Genomic DNA, 21,146 nt, shown 5'->3' on the forward strand with positions numbered 1-21,146 from the left:
CGTTCTATTTTCATTTCTGTTGCTATGATAAAACTCCCTGACATAAAGCATCTAAAGGAGAAAGGGTTTATTTTAGATCATAATTCCAAGTTATGGTCCATCATTGCAGGGAAACGAAGGCCAGAGACTTGAAGCACCTAATCATATCATGTACATGGTCAGCATCAAAGAGAAATAAAGGGATGCATGCCTGTTAGTGTTCAGCCCGCTCTATGCACTTAAGAGTTCAGCATCTCTTGCCTAGGGAATGGTACCACCCACAGTGGCCTGGGTCTTTCTTCAGTGATAACATAATCAAGAGACTCCCTTCTCTGAGTCCCCAGAGTCCAGCTTGACATAGACAGTTCCTTGTTGAGATGCTCTTTCTATCTGATTCTAGATTATTTATGTCAAGTTAACAATTAGAACAGCCAAAATGATATCATTAGCCATCTTTATGTTTTTGTCATTCATATTTATTCTTTGGAAATATCCATCCTAATCCTCTGTTCTTGGTGTTTGTGAGTGAACTTAGAACTTTGTTAATGATGAACAAGTGTCCTACATTGAACTACATCTTGGTTTCTTTATCCATCTTTATATCAGTGTGTCTTTTTAATGTTCGTTATAAGAGTTCTTTATATAATCCAGGATTCAGTAACTTCCTTTTGTCTCTTTTTAGTTACATAATTTTGAAATATTTTTTCCTGTTGAATGAACTCTTTTGTTTTCTTGATGATGCATTTATTTATTTATTTATTTATTTATTTATTTATTTATTTATTTATTTATTTATTTATTTGCGGCATGGTTTCTCTGTGTAGCCCTGACTGTCCTGGAACTTGTTCTATAGACCAGGCTGGTCTTCAACTCAGAGATCCACCTGCTTGTGCTGGGATTAAAGTGTGCAATACTGCCACTTGGCCTTTTTGTTTGTTTATTTGTTTGTTTGGTCTGGGGGTGGGTATGGAAGCTTTTCTTTTGAAAGCAAAGCATGATGGTGGGGGCTGAAAATCCCAGCGGTATTGAGGAGTAGGCAAGAGAATCTCTGGGGCTCAGTGGCTTGCCAGTCTAGCTAAATCTGTTAGCCACAGGTCCCAGGGAGAAACTATGGCTCAGAAAGTAGGATGAACAACTTTTAAGGGAGGATTTTATAACTGTGTACACCACCTCCCCCACAGTGTTAGTTTTAAAAGTTTATTGCATTTATTTATAGGAGGTGGGAGGACATGCCACATTGTCTGTCTATCTAGAGGTCAGAGGACAACTTGGCAATGTTTGTTCTCTTCCAACATATGGGTGCTTGGATTTGAACTCAGGTCATCAGGTACCTTTACCCTCTGAGCCACTTTGCCTGTTTAAAAGTTTTAATTATAATGAAGTGTGGTTTATCTATTTTTTCTTGTATTGATTGTTTTTAGTATTGTGTGTAAGAAACAGTGCTTAACTCAAGATCATGGTCATCACCCCCGTGCTGTTTTCCTGACAGTTTAATATAGTTCTAGATCTTTTATTTAAGTCTTTGATCCACATTAGAATAATATCTCTATATGGTGTGTTAGACATTCAACTTTCTTCTAAAAAGTGATTCTATATTTACTTTTGTATGCACCTATATGAATATATGTCATGTGCCTAGTTGCTTGCAGAGATTAGAATAGGTTGTTAGAGCCCCTGGAGCTGGAGTTAAACATAGATGTGAGCTCTGGTCCTCTGGAAGCTCAACAAGCAGTAACCACACATGAGTCTCCCCGCGCTCCACTCCAGTGCACCTTTTATTTATCTCAGTTTTATTTGTTCAGAAGATCTCTCTCTTAAACCCTTTGTCCTGACACTCTTAGAAAATATTTATAGTTCCTCCCCACTCTGCTTTTTTATTTGTTTCTAATATTCTATAGAATAGATTTTTTTGTTTTGTTATTTGAGACATAGTCTCTCTACATACCTCTGGCTGGCCACAATCTCAGAGATGCCTCTGCCTCTGCCTCTGCCTCTGCCTCTGCCTCTGCCTCTGCCTCTGCCTCTGCCTCTGCCTCTGCCTCTGCCTCTGCCTCTGCCTCTGCCTCTGCCTCTGCCTCTGCCTCTGCCTCTGCCTCTGCCTCTGCCTCTGCCTCTGCCTCTGCCTCTGCCTCTGCCTCTGCCTCTGCCTCTGCCTCCTCTGCCTCCGCCTCCTCTGCCTCCGCCTCCTCTGCCTCTGCCTCTGCAAGATCTGGGCATGTGTCACCATGCCTGGCCCTGGCCCTGGCCCTGGAATAGCTTCTTGATGGTATTCATCAGCTTAGATGGAAATAGTCTTCTGACTTGCTGGTGCCCTTCACAGCCTGTGCTTCTGAGATAACCTGTCTTCCCTTGATCTTTTAGATAGTTGATACTTCAGCACACTTCCCAGCAATCGTAGGGACTTTGTAGAAGAAGACTGTATCAGCTGGTTTGTGGTACGTGCTGTAGTCCGTGCATTTGAGAGACAGAGGCAGGAAGATCAGCAGTTCGAGCCCTCCTTCAGATTCACAGCATGTTTGAGGCCAGCTTTCTCTGCAGGAAGGCCCTGTTTTCAACTCAGGAAAGGAGCAAACCTGTTTCCCCTCAGATATAGGGCATGGCTCAGTGTGTCTTCCCTGCCTTCTTGTATGTAGCAGTGGTAATAAGTTCAGGTGAATTCAAGAAGACTCATGGGGCATGTGTGTAGATAGTGCATTGGCACGTGCTGTGACTCTGTGAGCAGAGGTGTCCCTTACTGTGTGGGGGGTCCTAAGAAGAACATCAGGGTGACTGAGGCCGAGCTGCGGTTCTGCTCAGGGCATTATCTGTCACCCAGTAGGAACATAGTGGGTACTTTCCTTGTAACTGAAGACTTCAGTGGCTACACTAAACAAAGTAGAAAGAATCAAGGGAATTAATGTTAGTAATAGACCTTAATTCATGTATAGGGTATCTTAAAATGGAAGACATAAAAATGCTAAGTGTTTTACCGTTTTTGCACTGCTTTAGAATTCCAGTGTGTACCTCATCCCGCACCTCAGTTCTCAACACCACTCCCTGCTGCCACTGCTGTTTGTGGTCGGTGGCCGTTGCTGCCTTGTGCAGCAAGTTCCAGCTGCCCTGATGTGGTGGACGAATGAGCAGTAGTTCCCATGGACATTAAGATACTTACCACGGTACACCGGCCATCTGACGATCAAGTGCTCGCTGCCTCTCCTCCTAGAATAGAAGTGTGCAAGTTTGTTAAGCTCTGTGGGCAGTGCAGCAGTTGGGTATCAGAGTGAGACACAGGTTCCTGAGGGTCAGAGGTGCTTTCCGTTCTGCTGAGGAGAGGTCGTGTGTGTGAAGCGCCAGCCCTCTTGATAGGTCGTTGGCAGTGTGTTGGTGCATTCCTGGTGGTTGCAGCATGCATGCTCACACATTTATGCATATGCATGTTCCTGGCATGTGGTAAACTAGGTAAGAAACTTGTGCCTTTAACTAGCACTGCATGTGGCAGATATCTGTGAAGGTTTCTGAAATGGACATTAGCTGTGTAAAACCACATAGAAGTGCATTCAAGGAATCTGACTACACTCATAGATTTCTAGCAGGTTCCTAAATGTAGTGAGCAGATTCCTCAGATGGATTCTGCTCTCTCTGGGCTGTTTGCCTGAGGAAATGTGTGACGATTGCCTCTCTGACCCACCTGTTAGTGAACGGGGACGTGGAGAAGCTGTGAGTGATGTGTCCCTGCGTCCCTGTTCCTGGGATGGTTTATTCTTCAGGGCAGTCTCTGAAGCAGCCAGGGAAATGTTGCACTTCCCCATGTCCTTACTGGGATTTGAGCCCCCTCCTGGCAGTGAGGCTGTGTTGATTGTCCTTGTCTGCATCCCACTGTGATCCTAACGTCTGTGCCCCTGCACTCTAGTGAGAGGAAGGATGTGCAGGGGGGACTTACTTAGGTGTTGTTTAGTTGTCCTGCTGATGGCACCATTACTGGGTTGTGTCTGTCCTCTTCTTTCAGGTTATCCACAGCTCTGCTCCATTCTAGGATGCTGGGATTTCTCCTGATCCCCACTCGTCCTTCCTCCCTTTATTACTGTGGCAGTTTGTTTTGGTGTTGATAAGTTACGTTCATTAGTTATGGCAAACTCATGCTAAGAACAGTGTTTCAGAGGCTGGCGGGCTCTCAGGTTCAGTGAGTGAGCAAGCGAGTGAGTGGGTGAGTGAGGGAGTGAGTGAGTGATTGAGTGAGGGAGTGAGTGAGTGAGTGAGCGAGCGAGTGACTGAGTGAGTGAGGGAGTGAGTGAGTGATTGAGTGAGGGAGTGAGTGAGTGAGTGAGGGAGTGAGTGACTGAGTGATTGAGTGAGTGAGTGAGTGAGTGAGCGAGTGGGTGGGTGGGTGAGTGAGTGGGTGGGTGGGTGAGTGAGCGAGCGAGCGAGCGAGTGGGTGGGTGGGTGAGTGAGTGAGCGAGTGAGTGATCAAGTGAGTGAGCGAGCGAGTGAGCGAGCACTTGGGGCAGTTTCTCTGGCCCTGGTTTTATATACCATCCCAGGACACGCTAGCAGCCTTCCTGTAGTAGCTGACCTTGTTATAACTTACAAACTTGTGTATTCTGGACTAGGGTACTCTTTCATTACAATAAAATTTTATAGCATTGTCAAGCTTTAAAAATTATTGAACTCCTGAGTGAGTAGGTGCTAGTGTAACACACTCCTTCCTTAATGAACAGAACAGTTGCTACCCTTCCTGCCCGTGTGATAAACATTGTTTGAATTTAACTAGCATTTTTTTTCCTTTTTTTTTTTGGAGCTGGGGACCGAACCCAGGGCTTTGCCCTTGCCAGGCAAGCGCTCTAAATCCCCAACCCCTTAACTAGCATTTCTTAATGCGCAACAAGTTCTGTTTTTCCTTAAACCAAGAAACTCGTTTGCCCATAATGCATGGTTTCCTTTTGTAAATAGATTTTTTTCCTGCTCTTTCAGGCCGGAGCCTCAACAGAAAGCTCCTTTAGTTCCTCCTCCTCCACCACCGCCACCGCCACCACCACTGCCAGACCCCGTGCCTCCAGAGCCAGAGGAGGAGATTCTGGGGTCAGATGATGAGGAGCAGGAGGACCCCGCGGATTACTGCAAAGGTAACGTGCTGGGCTGCACGGGGTCACTGATCATTAAATCAGCCTTAGGAGCTGACTGTAGAATGATGCCAAAAGCGCAGAAGGTCTTAGAGAACTGCGAGAGAAGGGAAACTGTGCGTGCACACACTGTAGGCGTGCTCAGACACATTTCATCCCTCATAATTACAGACAGAGGTCATCCAAGAGGAGCATGGGCGGAGGAGGCACCAGACTCCTGACAGAAGCCAGTTGTAGCTCTCATGTGGCTGGAAGGGAGACATTCCCTTCCCTGTAGAGTGTGACAGTAAACAGTACTCATTTTTGTGGAAAGAAGGCATGCACATTTATTACACAGAGAGACTTTCATGGCGTTGTACTTAATGAAAAAGACTTTCTATGGGTCTGCTGGCTTTGTTTTTTGTCTACGATTCTACAGAAGACACAGAAACTAGTGTTGTTTTGTTTTGTTTTGTTTTTTTATTTTTATTTTTTTTTAAGGTAGAGTTCCTCTGTGTAGCTCAGGCTGTCCTGGAACTCAGAGCTCATCTGCCTCTGTCTCCCAGGTGTTGGGGTTTAAGGCAAGCATGTACCACCACTGCCTGGGAAATTAGAATCTTCTTTTATTGATCTTAAGACTGAAAGTGTAGGGCTGGAGAGCTGGCTCAGTGGTTAAGGGCACTGACTGATCTTCCAGAGGTCCTGAGTTCAATTCCCAGCAACCACATGGTGGCTCACAGCCATCTGTAATGGGATCTGGTGCCCTCCTCTGGTATCTGAAGACAAGGACAGTGTACTCATATACATAAGATAATTAAATCTTAAAAAAAAAAGGCTGAAAGTGTGCAGTTGAACTCCTAAGTGGCCAGCGTGTTGTGTGGTGAGTATGGAGCACCCCAGGGGCTACACTCTGGCTGTCCTTTGTGTAGACTGGAGTCTGGAGGTCTCCCCGAAAATGCTCATCTATCACTGTCCCTGTTACTCATCTTGCTCACTTAGATTCTTATTCCTTGCAGACTGAGCTGCTATGTTGTTGGTAAATAGTTTCCTACTGCAGATTTTAAGCATGTAGCTCAGATTCTGTATAACATAAGGCTACGGCAGAACATGGAGCATGAACAAACTGTCAGCCCCTCGTGAGTCTCTAGGCCTGTCGTGTCTTAGTAATTTTTCATCAGCTAATGGAAGCCGTCTTGGTGCTGTTAAAATCCAGTTATCTGCTGAGAATAAGGTGGGGCTATTCTGATATGGAAGTAAAAGAACTAAGCTCCTGTAGTCTTATTCTTCATAGGACAGATGTTTACTCATAGATTAACATTTCCTTTTTTTAAAAAAGATTTTAAAAAATTTATGTCTACATGTTTTGCCTAATTATCTATGCATGAGCACCACATGCTTACCTGGTACCGTCAGAGGTCGTAAGAGGGCATCTGATCTCCTGGAACTGGACTTATAAGATGTTAGGAGCCACCATGTGGTTGCTGGGAATTGAACTCAGGACCTCTGGAAGAGCAACTAGTGCTCTTATCCACTAAACCATCTGGAGTCACTATTTTCATTAGAAAAGAGAATGGCTCTTCCCAGCATCTGATACTATTATGACATCAGATAATGATAAAAATGCAGATGGGAGGGGTTGGGGATTTAGCTCAGTGGTAGAGCACTTGGCGCAAGGCCCTGGGTTCGGTCCCCAGCTCCAAAAAAAAAAGAAAAGAAAAAAAAATTCAGATGGGAAAAGACAGAAAGAGGAGCTCATCATCCTCCCTATGTGTCTGTATTTCTTGGTTTTGAAAATGCAGTTGTTACAAGGAGTTATGCAGTGCTGTGTTATGACCTTGCAGTTGTGTGAGCTGTGCACTGCTGTGTGCTGTGGAGCTGTAGGAGTCATTAGGAGCCCTTCTCTTCAGGGAGAAGTTCTATGTTGTTGTCATGAACGCTGTGTGTTGTTCACAGTGTGTGTCAGGATATAAAGCCAATTCTCCTATTTCTTCAGACCTCTGAACCAACCTAGGGGGCATTTCATTCCCAAATAGAGGACTAGGCATGAAGCATCCTCCTGTTAGGGCTGATTCTAGGTAAAATTTATGGAACTCTAAACATCTTAAGGGCATTAATGTCAATCTCAATAAGGTACATTAGAGATAGTGACACCTTTTGCTTGTGTGTGTACCTTCATAGTTGTGTGTTGAAGCTGGTGTCCTGTTCTACTCCCTCTCTCATTGTTATTCTCAGGCTGAGACTCTTGCACATCCTTGTAAGAATGAGTAACTTGTGCCTTTAACTAGTGTGTGTCAAATGTCTCTGAAATGTTATATGACCCAACAGTTTGTCTCAAGTTATGATAGAAGTGCATTCAAGGAATCTGTCTGTTAAATCAGATTTCTGTTGTGTAACAGGATTACATGAGATATTCAAAAGGAAGAACAGGTTTATTTTAATCATCGCATTAGGTTCCAGTGTGCACACATTCCCCCCCCCCCGCCCCATTGTGTCAGTGCACGTCTAGAAAGTGGCCAGAAAGGAAAGGCAGAAGTTAGAGCCCCACAGAAACCGGACTCATGGTTAGGGTCTATGTTCCCAAGGTTCTGCTACTTCGCAGTGGCACTGTGGGCTGGTGGTGAAGCCTTCCACCCCTGGCCCTGAGCTACATGGAAGCTTGAACTGTAACAACCCTAGGGATGGGCAGAGACTGTCTGAAGGGACGGCGGTCACCTCCATATCCTTCCCTGCACATTTATGTGTGTATTGGGCTTAATCCGATAGAAGTAAACATAAAAGCTGTGCGTCTACCTTTAGCTCTGTCACAGTTCTGGAAGCAAAAATGACAATTGTCACTGCTAACAAAGTAATTAACGTCACCCTAGGCTGATAAGTTTACCGGGTCCTCGGTTCCAGCTCTGTGCAGGGGCAGAAGATGCAGCCTGGTTCTCTCTCCGTCTTTGTGGTCTTTGTTACTGCAGACTGGGCTCTCAGCTCTGTGCTGCTTACTTAGCCGTAATGTAATAATACCATCCCCTATGTAATATGTAGTATTTGCATCTTAAGATTTTACAGGGGTTAAAATGAGATAGAAATGAAGTGTGTGGCACTGTATTTTTCTGGTCTCCCCATTGATAACTGGTTCCCTTAGATTGCATTTCTCTGTCTTATGTAGGAGGATTTCCTTAGTCTCTAGCTGTCAGCACTGGTTGTTTTCCTTTGTATGTCATACACACACACACACACACACACACACACACACACACACACACACACACACACACGCGCACACACACACACAGCTGTGCTCATCTGTATGTGCCCCTCTGCACATGCTAGGAGGACAGGCTGATGCTGAGTGTCCTGATCTGTCACTCTGCCTTATTCTTTTGAGACAAGCCACTGTTTTCCACTTAAATGCCTGGCCAGCCAGCCTCATCCTTTGCTCTCCCTTGGAGTTGTGGATGCACACAGCCATAGCTTTCCTTTCCGTGGTTGCTGGGGGACTGTACTCAGACCCTCATGTTTGCACAGCAAGACAGGCTACCCACGGAGCCACTGCTTCAGCCCAGGTACCGTGCTTACATTCCGGAGCTGCAACTGAGTGATGGCCCTCATTCCACTCTGGACTTGGTGTGTGTGAGCTACTGTCAGAGACAGTGCTTCTCAACCTTCCTAACGCTGCGATCCTCTTATCTAGTTCTTCATGTTGTAATGAGCCCAAACTATAACATTATTTTGTTGCTTCTTCATAGTTTTGCCACTGTTACGAATTGCAGTGTAAATAAGTGATAACCAGGGTATCTGACTTGTGACCTTCCCAAAGGGGTTGTGACTGAGAACCACGGATGTAAGGGACCGAATTGCCATGAATGACCTGATCTGAGGTCCTTTCTGAACCTCACACATCTGCTTCAGAGCTCCTGGCTCTCATTCTGGTGTTGCCGTCATTCTTTGATGAGCTGGCAGCTTTGGGACGCTTTATCCTTGTGCCATTGTAGAGACATGGATTCCAGAGTGGCTCTCTGACGTGGCACTGTCTTTATGAACCCTTATCAACTCTTGGACCCCCCCACCCCCCACAGCTGTCTCTCCTGGCACAGCTTTGTTACCATATATTCGACATTTACTCAGCGTCCATGTCTCTCCTTTTTACCAATAGGAAATGTTAGTGTCAGAAGCTGTGTGTTTTTTTAATATGACTACATTTGAAGTATCCTGGTGCAGTAAATAGTTTTTTGTCTTGACAAAGGAATCTCTTAAAATGGGCAGTACAGGGCCAGGTGGTAGTAGTTTAGGCCTTTAATCCTAGCACTCAAGAAGCAGAGACAGATGGATCCCTGAGTTTGAGCTCACCTTGGTCTACAGAGAGTTCTAGGAGAGCTAGGACTCCACAGAGAAACCCAGTCCCCAAAAACAAAACAAACACCACAGAAAGCAGTATGTGTCTGACACGGTGGGGTGTGATCTGGTCAGTGGACCTCAAGGACCTATAAACTGTAGAATCCAGGGTTTTCATTTCTGCATTAAATCTTAAAATTGCCCCCTGGTATTCCAGAGTTCTTAGAAGTGGTATACATTTTAGTGGAATACAGACATTGCTTCTCTAGAAATTTGAGTGGCATCTTAAAAGAATGTTATAACACTAATTTATGAATTTAGACTTTCTTTCTGAATGCAGACAATTCCCCTCTGTGCCTGCTTTCTGTCTGTTAGGAGTGGAAACAGGCTGGATTTTGGTCTTCTGTATTTTCTTTACAAACTTCTCTTTCTTTTATTGGATTTTTTAAATTTACATTTGAAATGCTATCCTCTTTCCGGTTTCCCTTCCAGAAACCCCCTATCTCATTCCTCTTCCTCCTGCTTCTATGAGGATGCTCCCCCACCCACCTGCTCGCCCTGACATTGCCCTACACTGTGGCATTGAGCATTGACAGGACCAAAGGCCTCTCCTCCCATCCTCTGCTACATTTGCGGCAGGAGCCATGGGCCCACCCCTCTGTACTCTTGGTATGGTGGTTTAGTCCCAGGGAGCTCATGGAGTTCTAGTTGGTTGACCTTGTTGTTGTTCTTACAGGGGTTGCAAACCTCTTCAGCTCCTTCGGTCCTTGCTCTAACTGCTCCATTGGGGACCCCATTCTCAGTTCAGTGGTTGGCTGTGCACATCCTCTCTAGGACAGCCTCTCAGGAGACCGCTTTATCTGGCTCTGTCAGCACGCACTTCTTGGCATCCACAATAGTGTCTGGGTTTGGTGGCAGTATATGGAATGGATCCCCAGGTGAGGAAGGCTCTGGATGGCTTTCCCTTCAGTCTCTGCTCCACATTTGTCTCCATATCTCCTCCTGTGAGTATTTTTGTTCTTCCTTCTAACTTTGAAGGGCTGAAGCATCTATACTTTGGTCTTCCTTCTTTTTGAGCTTCTTGTGGTCTGTGACTTGTATGTTGTGTATTCTGAGCTTTTGGGCTAATATCCACTTATCAGTGAGTGCATACAATGTTCTTTCATGATTAGGTTACCTCACAGAGAATATTTTGTAGTTCCATCCATTTGCCTATGAATTTCATGAAGTCATTGTTTTTAATAGCTGAGTAGTATTCCATTGTGTAGATGAACCCAATTTTCTGTATCCATTCCTCTGTTGAAGGGCATCTGGGTTATTTTCAGCTTCTGCCTATTATAAATAAGGCTGCTATGAACATAATGGAACACGTGTCCTGGTTATATATTGGAGCATCATTTGGGTACAGGAGTTGAATAGCCATTACCAATTTTCTGAGGAATCTCCAGACTGATTTCCAGAATGGTTGTACCAGTCTGCAATCCCACCAACAATGGAGGAGTGTTCCTCTTTCTCCACATCCTCGCCAGCATCTGCTGTCACCTGAGTTTTTGATCTTAGCCATTCTGATTGGTATGAGGTGGAATCTGAGGGTTTTTTTTGATTTGCATTTCCCTGATGACTAAAGATGTTGAACATTTCTTTAGGTGCTTCTCAGCCATTTGGTATTCCTCAATTGAGAATTCTTTTTTAGCTCTGAACCCCATATTTTAATAGGGTTATTTGGTTCTCTGGAGTCTAACTTCTTGAGTTCTTTGTATATATTGGACATTAACCTTCTATTGGATGTAAGATTGGATCTTTTCCCAGTCTGTTGGCTGCCGTTTTGTCCTGTTGACAGTGTCCTTTGCGTTACAGAAGCTCTTTAATTTTATGAGGTCCCATTTGTCAATTCTTGATCTTAGAGCATAAGCCATTGGTGTTAGAGCATAAGCCATTGGTGTTCTGTTAAGGAAATTTCTTCCTTTGCCCATGTGTTCGAGGCTCTTCCCCACTTTTTCTTCGATTAGTTTCAGTGTATCTGGTTTTATGTGGAGGTCCTTGGTCCACTTGGACTTAAGCTTTGTACAGGGTGATAAGAATGGATCATTTTGCATTCTTCTACATGCTGACCTCCAGTTGAACCAGCACCATTTGTTGAAAATGCCATCCTTTTTCCACTGGATGGTTTTAGCTCCTTTGTTAAAGATCAAGTCACCATAGGAGTGTGGGTTCATTTCTGGGTCTTCAGTTCTATTCCATTGATCTACCTGCCTATGTCTGTAACAGAGCTTGAGGTTAGGGATGGTGAATCTCCCAGAAGTTCTTTTATTATTGAGAATAGTTTTTGCTATACTGTTTTTTTGTGTGTGGGTGTGGTTTTTGTTTTTTTTTTCTTGTTATTTCAAATGAATTTGCAAATTGCTCTTTCTAACTCTGAAGAATTGAGTTGGAATCTTGATGGGGAGGGCATTGAATCTGTAGAACGCTTTTGGCATGATGGCCATTTTTCCTATATTAATCCTGCCAATCTATGAGCATGGGAGATCTTTCCATCTTCAAGATCTTCTTCAATTTCTTTCTTGAGAGACTTGAAGCTCTGGTCAAACAGATCTTTCACTTGCTTGGTTAGAGTCACACCAAGGTATTTTATATTATTTTTGACTATTGTGAAGAGTGTTGTTTCCCTAATTTCTTTCTCAGCCTGTTTATCCTTTCAGTAGAAGAAGTCTACTGATTTGTTTGAGTTAATTTTATATCCAACCACTTTGCTGAAATTGTTTATCAGGTTTAGGAGTTCTCTGGTAGAATTATTGGGATCACTTAATTATACTATCATATCATCTACAAAAAGTGATATTTTGACTTCTTCCTTTCCAATTTGTATCCCTTTGATCTTCTTTTATTGTCTAATTGCTCTGACTAGGACTTCGAGTACTATATTGAACAGGTAGGGAGAGAGTGGCCAGCCTTGTCTAGCCCCTGATTTTAGCGGGATTGCTTCAAGTTTCTCTCCATTTAGCTTGATGTTGGTTACTGGTTTATTGTATATTGCTTTTGCTGTGTTTAGCTTTGGGCCTTGAATTCCTGATTTTTCTAAGACTTTTATCATGGAGGGGTATTGAGCTTTGTCAAATGCTTTCTCAGCATCTAATGAAATGGTCATGTGGTTCTTATCTTTGAGTTTGTTTATGTAGTGGATTACATTGATGAATTTCCGTATATTAAACCATCCCTGCATCCCTGAGATGAAGCCTCTTTGATCATGATGGATGATCGTATTGATGTGTTATTGGATTCGGTTTGCGAGAATTTTATTGAGTATTTTTGCATTGCTATTCCTCAGGGAAATTGGTCTGAAGTTCTCTTTCTTTGTTGGGTCTTTGTGTGGCTTAGATAGAAGCATAATTGTTGCTTCATAGAACGAATTAGGTAGTGTTCCTTCTGTTTCTATTTTGTGGAATAATTTGGAGATCATGGGTATTAGATCTTTTGTGAAGGTCTGATAGAATTCAGCACTAAACCTGTCTGGTCCTTGGCTTTTTTGGTTGGCAGACTTTTAATGAGTTGCTTCTATTTCTTTAGGAGTTATGGGACTGTTTATATGGCCTAGCTGATCCCGATTTAGCTTTGGTACCTGTTATCTGTCTACAAAATTGTCCATTTCATCCAGATTTTCTAGTTTTGTTGAGTGTAGGCTTTTGTAGTAGGATCTCTTTGACCTTCCTTAGTTTCTGTTATGTCTCCCTTTTCATTTCTGATTTTGTTAATTTGGATGCTGTCTCTGTGCCCTCTGCTTATTCTGGCTAAGGATTTTTCTATCTTGTTGATTTTCTCAAAGAACCAGCTCCTGGTTTTGTTGATTCTTTGTATAGTTCTTTTTGTTTTTAATTGGTTGATTTCAGCCCTGAGTTTGATTGTTTCCTGCCTTTTACTCCTCCTGGGTGTATTTGCTTCTTTTTGTTCTAGAGCTTTTAGTGATGCTGTCAAGCTGCTAGTTTATGTTCTTTTGGGGGGCACTCAGAGTTTTCCTCTTAGCACTGCTTTCATTGTGTCCCGTTAGTTTGGGTATGTTGTGCCTTCATTTTTTATTAAATTCTAAAATGTCTTTAATTTCTTTATTTCATTCTTGACTAAGTTGTTGTTGAGTAGAGTGTTGTTCAACTTCCATGTATATGTGAGCTTTCTGTCGTTTTTGTTGTTATTGAAGACCAGCCTTAGTCTATGATGATCTGATAGGTTGCATGGGATTATTTCCATCTTCTAGTATCTGTTGAGGCCTGTTTTGTGACTGATTATATGGTCAGTTTTGGAGAAGATACCATGAGATGCTGAGAAGAAAGGCGTATTCTTTTGTTTGGGGAGGAAATGTTCTATAGATATGTGTTAAGTGCATTTGTTTCATGACTTCTGTTAGTTTCACTGTGTCTCTGTTTAGTTTCTGTTTCCATGATCTGTCTATCCATTACTGAGTGTGGGATGTTGAAGTCTCTCACTATTAATTGTGTGAGGTACGATGTGTGCTTTGAGCTTTAATAAGGTTTCTTCTATGTATGTGGGTGCCCTTGCATTTGTAGCATAGATATTCAGAATTGAGAGTTCATCTTGGTGGATTTTTTCCTTTCACGAGTATGAAGTGTCCTTCCTTATCATTTTCAGTAGCTTTTGCTAGAGAGTCTTTTTTTTTTTTTAAGATAGTAGAATGGCTACTCAAGCTTGTTTCTTTGGGCCATTATTTGCTTGGAAATTTTTCCATCCTTTTACTTTTAGGTAGTGCTTGCTTTTGTCTCTGAGGTGTGTTTCCTGTATGCAGCAAATGCTGGGTCCTGTTCACGTATCCAGTCTGTTAGCCGATGTCTTTTTTACTGGGGAATTGAGGCCATTAATGTTAACAGATACTAAGGAATAGTGATTGTTTCCTGTTATTTTTATTGTTATTGGTAGAATTATGTTTGTGAGGCCATCTTCTTTTTATGTTTGTTAGAAGAAGATTATTTACTCCCTTTTTCTAGGGTGTACTTTCCCTCCTTGTGTTGGGGTTTTCCATCTATTACCATTTGTAGGGCTGGATTTGTGGAAAGATACTGTGTAAATTTGGTTTTGTCATGGAATGCCTTGGTTTCTCCATGTACGTTAATTGAGAGTTTTACTGGATATAGTATCCTCAGCTGGCATTTGTGTTCTCTTAGGGTCTGTATGACATCTGCCCAGGATCTGGTTTAATTCTGATAGATCTGCCTTTGTATGTTACTTGACCTTTTTCCTTACTGCTTTTAGTATTCTTTCTTTGTTTTGTGCATTTGGTATTTTGACTATTATGTGATGGGAGGAATTTCTTTTCTGGTCATATCTATTTGGAGTTCTGTAGTCTTCTTATATGTTTATGGTCATATCTTTCTTTAGGTTAGGGAAATTTTCTTTATAACGTTGTTGAAGATATTTACTGGTCCTTTATGTTGGGAATCTTCACTCTCTTCTATACCTATTATCTTTAGGTTTGGTCTTCTCATTGTGTCCTGGATTTTCTGGATATTTTGGAATGGGAGCTTTTTGTGTTTTGCATTTTCTTTGACTGTTGTGTCTATGCTTTCTATGGTGTCTTCTGCACTTTAGATTCTCTCTTCCATCTCTTGTATTCTCTTGGAGGCTGAGTTCTAGGCACTTGTGAGCCACCCAACATGGGTACTAGGTCTTCTAAGAATTACCACCTTCACCAGTTTCCTATGTGGATGCATGGTTAGGTCATCACTTATTTCCTAGTAATACTGCACTGTAGGGGTACTCCTGTGTGAAGGTGAAGATGATGATGATGATGATGATGATGATGATGATGATGATGATGACGACGACGACGACGACGACGACGATGACGACGATGATGATGGTAGTGCTGATGATATCGTTAGTATTCAAAGTAATGTGCATTATGATGGTGTGTGTGTGTGTGTGTGTTGTTGTTGTTGTTGTATTTTGACTGCTTTTTCCCTTGGCTATTCTAAATGCCAGAGGCTCTTGTTTCCCCCTCCTGTTCTCCTATAGTCCTCAGAAGAGGCTCTACTCAGTTTGGGCTTAGGTCAGCTTATGCTGTCTAATATAATCCTCCTGCTCCTCACTCCTGCCTTGCTTTTAGGGCATATATCAGAGTAAGACATAGCAGTAGTAAAGGAACAGAACACAGGACTTCTCAGCTCTCTTCAGTTGGCTGTGTACCTCAGCCCACCTTCAGCCACCATGTTACTGGCCTTTCAAACTGTTGCTTAATGTTTGCTTAGAGCCCACAGCAGTGGGTCACTGTAGCTTTAGTCCTCCATGGTCCTTCTCCCTGTCTCTCCCTCCCTCCATTTTTCCTATAGACTCACTGGACCATAACCAACTGCTTCATTTTGCTTTGGAGATGCCCCAGCAAATCAGTTTTTATTCCCATTCCTCTGGGAGATCTACCAATTTTCCAGAAGGACTAGCATATTCGATTCTCATTTGGGGGTGTCAGGTAGTGATTTAAAAGCATCCATAAATAGACTGGTAATACTATAATTTCTGGATTCATTTGTTTCTCTCTAGTTTTTCTCTTGGGCGATGAGAAAATGGAATATAGTATGTGTTATTTTTCTTCCTTTTAAAAGCCATCCTCTTATACCTGCCTGTGTGGAGGCCCTTGGTGTCGACCTACCTTTCCCCTTGCTTGAGACAGGGCCTTTTGTTTTCAGCTCCACATAGCATTTGGCATTTTCCTTGTGATGAGTAGTAGCAGGTTTGGTGGCCTGTGGGGAAGCACTGGGAAGACAAAGGGGGAAGGTCAGGCGTTCAAAGTCATCCTCGGCTAGTGCATATAGCAGATTGAACGCCAGCATTGGTTATATGAGGCTGTAACAACAAGCTTGCTATCTTTTCAGTTTCATAGACTTCCTTGAGATATAATATATACATAACTTCCTCTCTATAAAGGGAAAGTCAGTGGTTTTAACTACATCCTTGGAAATGTACAGCTATTGCCATTTTAGACCTCCTGATGGAAGCATTCATTATGATCTACTAACCTCCACTCGCCATCGTCATGACCCTACCAACCGCAGTCTCTCTCTGTGTTTCTGTACTCTGGAAACCTGGTGCAGTAAGGTTTATAGTAGGTATCCCAGGGAGTCTGGCTGCCTTTAACTTAGTCTGCTGTTGTAGTTGCTCTCACAAGAAATAGTTGTGCCCCGTGTCACTCACTCATTAGTTTAATGAACAGCTCTCCATTGGCTATGTCTCATCTTTGACGTACTTGCCCATCCAGTGGTAGACAGTACTGTTGTTTTCATGCTTGACTATGAATATTTACCAATAACAAAACATTTCTTTTCATTGCTCTTGAGATAGATATTATGATGTAATTCCATGTTTTTCAAGTTCTTTTTTTTCAAAGATATATTCTTATTTATTTTATATATGTGAGTACACTGTAGCTGTCTTCAGACACACCAGCAGAGGGCATCAGATCCCATTACAGATGGTTGTGAGTCACCATGTGGTTGCTGGGAATTGAACTCAGGACCTCTGGAAGAGCAGTCAGTGCCCTTAACCGCTGAGCCATCTCTCCAGCCCCGTTTTTCAACTTCTTAAATTACTGCTGTACTGTGTTTGCAAGCCGCCTTCTCAGCTTCTCGATGAGTGTAACTTGACTGTCCTTTATGTTCTCTTGTCCTATTAGAAGTAATTTCTCTTGTGACTTGTCTAATTCTAAGAGACCTTTTCCTTCTAGTGAAAACCTTTTGTTGATTCTGTTAGCTTTCCTTAGCTCAGTTTATGGCATACCCAGCCTGCTGTGTGTTTAGCTTGACTCTCATTAACTCTCAAAGTCTTTTTAGGGTGGAACTGCTTTTGTCTTTAGTGGTAATTTACCAAGTTTTTTCTAAGACTGCATGGTCTGGAGTATAAAATGAAAGCAAAGTTCTCCAAATGACAGAATTTATACCAGCAGTCTCCTATGTAGCCTCAGTTTGGGGAGGATGGCTCATATTGGCTCAAGACAAGTTCTCAGCACAAAGGAGATTTATTTGCCCCAGAGGACAAAGGACAGGGAATAAGAGACAAGGACAGAAGATAGAGGATGGGGGCAGGGGGAAGGGAACAAGGGAGGGGAGAGGGATACTGCCTTTGGATTGAGAGGAGGCAGATGTTTCCCAATAAGAAAATAGGGGTTTATAAAGGCTAGGGAAAACCCCGTGTTAAGATGAGGTGTTTAAGTATAATTGGGCGTGTTAATTAGGTGAGCCAAAGGGGGTTGTACTGTAATACTTTGATAGCTGGACTTTGGTCATCAGGCTCAGGAGGGGGAAGTGGCCAACTAAGGGAGTAGCCCTCAGTGTCTAGCTTTAGGAATGTGAGCGAATGGCTTTTAGCAAGGCAGAGGGATGAGGGAGAACAAGACCTGCCAGGCCCACTCCTGTCACACTCAGGCCAGCTAGTCCCTTCAGAGGGCACTTGTTAGGGAGCAGCTGGTGACTCATGAGATGAGGGCCAGTTGTGGGGGACAGTAACCTATGCAAAAGCATGGAGTGTCCTCAGAGAGCTTTAGCAGTAAAGCGATGTGTGTGGTCAGATAGGAGGAAGGAGTAATGTCTTTATGGTAGGACGTCTGAGTATGTTTTTAGGCAGAGGAGATATGATAACTGAAAAGCCTACAGTAAAATATTAGTAAGTTTTAGAAATACTGACTTTGACTTTTAAGGGCTGTGTGCACCTGTTCACTTTGAATCAGTGAGGCAGCCGTGTGTGGCCTTTGTCATGGTTTTAGTTAGGACAGTTCTGGTTATCATCACGTGACAAACTGCCTGTAGGGAAGCTTTAAACCACCTCTTTGTTTGGATCATGATTCTGTGTATCAGGAACACTAACTTCTTTGTATATCTGTGGCTAAAATACGTGACACAAACAATTTAATGAGAATTGTTTTGGCTTACAGTTTCCTAGGTGTCTGTTCATATCCTTGGTTCTGTTGTGCTGGGTTGGTGAGGAGGAGCCAGCCTGTTCACCTAATGATGAACAGGAAGAGACTGGGGGGTTACATGCCACCTTCAAAGGCACATGTCCAGTGTCCTCCAACTAGGTTCTCCTGCCCTAATGTTCCCAGCACCTCACAAAGTTGGAGCAGTGAGCTGAGGACCTTGCACTTAGTGCATGAGTGTATGTGTGATATTCTCACAAGCTGGAGTGACTTGCCTGTACCTTACACTGTTTGTGATCTCATGTGAGCCTCTCACACGTGGATGTAACTCTGGCTAGGGTACAGAATTATCTGAAAGCGCTCAGTTCTTTCTGCTGGACTTTAAATCCAGGCCTACCAACGGGAACTATCTATCTATGTATCTATCTATCTATCTATCTATCTATCTATCTATCTATCTATCTATCTAACTATCTATCTATATAGTTTTTTTTTCTTTATGTGCTTTGCCAAGTTTCATAGCACGATGACCTCAGAGTTATCAGACTTCTTACCTGGAAACTGAGTTGTAAGACAAATGCATATGTAAGCTGGTAACTTCTTAGCTATCCTCAGCAACAACATGGTTATTTCACCTACTCTGTTGCTTACAAACACATCACAAGCCCATTCATACAAACACTTCACAAGCTCATTCATAACAAACTCATCACAAGCTCCTTCATACAAATACATCACAAGCCCATTCATAACAAACACATCAGAAACCCATTCATACAAAGAATGGAGTTGGGTTTTATTTTATTTATTTATTTATTTATTTATTTATTTATTTATTTATTTATTTATTTATTGGATAAAATGTCAGGATTCCAGAAGATTAGGTAGTCTAAAAGATGCTATTATGTTTGGCTTTCTTTGAAAATATGTTAGAATATAGGCCTAGAGTTCAGTAAAAGAATGGTGCAGACTCCCGATATGTGTCGTTTACATGTAGACACTGCCAACTAAGCCCTTCCTTAAGGCATAAATTAACTTCTGATGTCTGCTAAGAAGTATATCCATATCATTAACAGTATTGGGTACCAGATACACGGATAGAAGCTAGTACGTGTGTCACCTTTCTGATGGCGGCGGTCTCTGTAGGTGTCAGGCAGGAAAGTGAACTGCCAGTAGGTAAGAATGAAGCATAGGTCAGATTGACTTTGTCCGTGTGGATCAAACCTTTAGAAAGTGATTCCCATCAGCTTATTCTCAACAGATTTAAACATGGTGTAATTTGGAAAAAGTTTCTTGACACAAGCAGGCATAATTATTACATAATTACATTATGTAATTACATTGAAACCCAAATCAGAGTACATATCATTTCTTCCCAGACAATGACCTCTAGAGATGCACTGCCTCTACTAGTTTAAGGGCCAGAGGAAGACTCTGGCCTGGTCTCAGTCATACATATAGTGTAGAGGTCATTCGGACTATTGGCAGCCTCTGGTCCTGGTTGTGGCAGCTTGGGGAAACCCTTGGCTAGTCAGATAATGTAGTAGGACTTGGGGAGTTCCTGCCTGTAAGGGTCATTTAGATTACTAGCCATTTACGGTCCTGGTTATAGGAGCTTGGTATGGCCTGACCAACATAGAGTGTGGATCCTCAAGTTACCTCTCAGTTCTCTAGATGGAAGGACAGAGTTTTTGTCCATTCCTTTGAGAGGCCAGTCCTGTGTGAATAATGTTCCTGGAGATCTGTGGGCACAAGGGTGTTTGTCCTATGCTCCCAACAGATGATAATTAAACTGGGAAGTACTAATTAATTTTAGATTATAAGATAAGGGCTTAAGAATGGGCTGGACAGTTTTATGTCACGTCCCAGCTTGACACAAGTTAGAGGTGTTGGGAAGAGGGAGCCTCAGCTGTGAGGTAAGATTGCCTGTAGGCCAATTTGTGGGGCTTTTCTTTTATTGATTTATGTGGGATGGGTCAGGCACTGTAGGTGTTGCAACCCCTTCATAGCTAGTGTGGGTTGTATAAGAGAGCAGGCTGAGAAAGCCATGGAGAGCAAGCCAGCAAATAGCTTTCCTTTGGCCTTTGCTTCAGCTTCCTTCTCTAGGTTCCTGCCTGAGTTCTTACTTGACTTTCCTTGCTGATGTATGGTGGCCTGTATTGCATAACCAACCTTTGCTCCTTACGTGTTTATTGCACAGTAGAAAGGTAAACTAGGACACAGACTGGTGCTGGGAGCAGGGTATTGCTGTGGCAGACCAGCTTTGCTGTTGTGCGGAGATTGTGGAAAGACTTTGGAACTTTGGGCCAACAAAGCTGTAGTGCGCTTAGAACTTAGAGGGCTGTTGTATGGGAGCTTGGAAGGCTTGTGAGTGAGCCAGGGAGCAGGCTTTTAATGGATGGCCTTGGCTTCGGTTCCTGCTTCTGGGTTCCTGCATCCAGCTACTGCCTTGGTTTTCCTGGGTGGACTGTGACACAAGATCCACAAGTCAGATCAACTCCTTCCAGGCGGCCTTTGGCCATGGTCTGTCTTATAGAACTAAAAGGTAAACTAGAACAAGTTTCAAAGTTAGTTTTATTTTCCGTGCATGCACAGGTGCGTGTGCGCTTTTTATTTCTTAAATAAATGAAAATGTGCTTTAGAGTGCTGACATTATTCTGGCTTGCTTTCTGTTGTTCTGATGAACACTGTGGGCAAGTGTAATAGTCCATCACTGAGGAAAGCCAGGACAGGAACTTAGTGGCAGGAGCCATGGAGCGCTGCTGCTTCCTAGCTCACGGTAGTAGCGATGTAGCTGGGTTGATGTAGCCCCACATCTTTATACACCCCAGACCGCCTGTGGAGTAGTGACTTCATCCACAGTGAGT

At 42.9% G+C, this 21,146-nt stretch overlaps 1 protein-coding gene across 44 annotated transcripts in view; it reads left to right on the forward strand.

The window, feature by feature from the left end:
* Positions 1-21,146, forward strand: part of Srpk2 (SRSF protein kinase 2) — a 190,075-nt gene that overhangs the window by 120,285 nt on the left and 48,644 nt on the right. For all 44 annotated transcript variants that reach the window (XM_087656380.1, XM_087656393.1, XM_087656386.1 and 41 more), the window contains 1 exon segment: positions 4,927-5,078. In XM_087656380.1, coding sequence (XP_087512506.1) covers positions 4,927-5,078 — 152 coding nt within the window.

The sequence above is a fragment of the Rattus norvegicus genome, chromosome 4 (genome assembly GCF_021556685.1).
Source record: "Rattus norvegicus strain SHRSP/BbbUtx chromosome 4, alternate assembly SHRSP_T2T, whole genome shotgun sequence".
Taxonomy (NCBI): domain Eukaryota; kingdom Metazoa; phylum Chordata; class Mammalia; order Rodentia; family Muridae; genus Rattus; species Rattus norvegicus.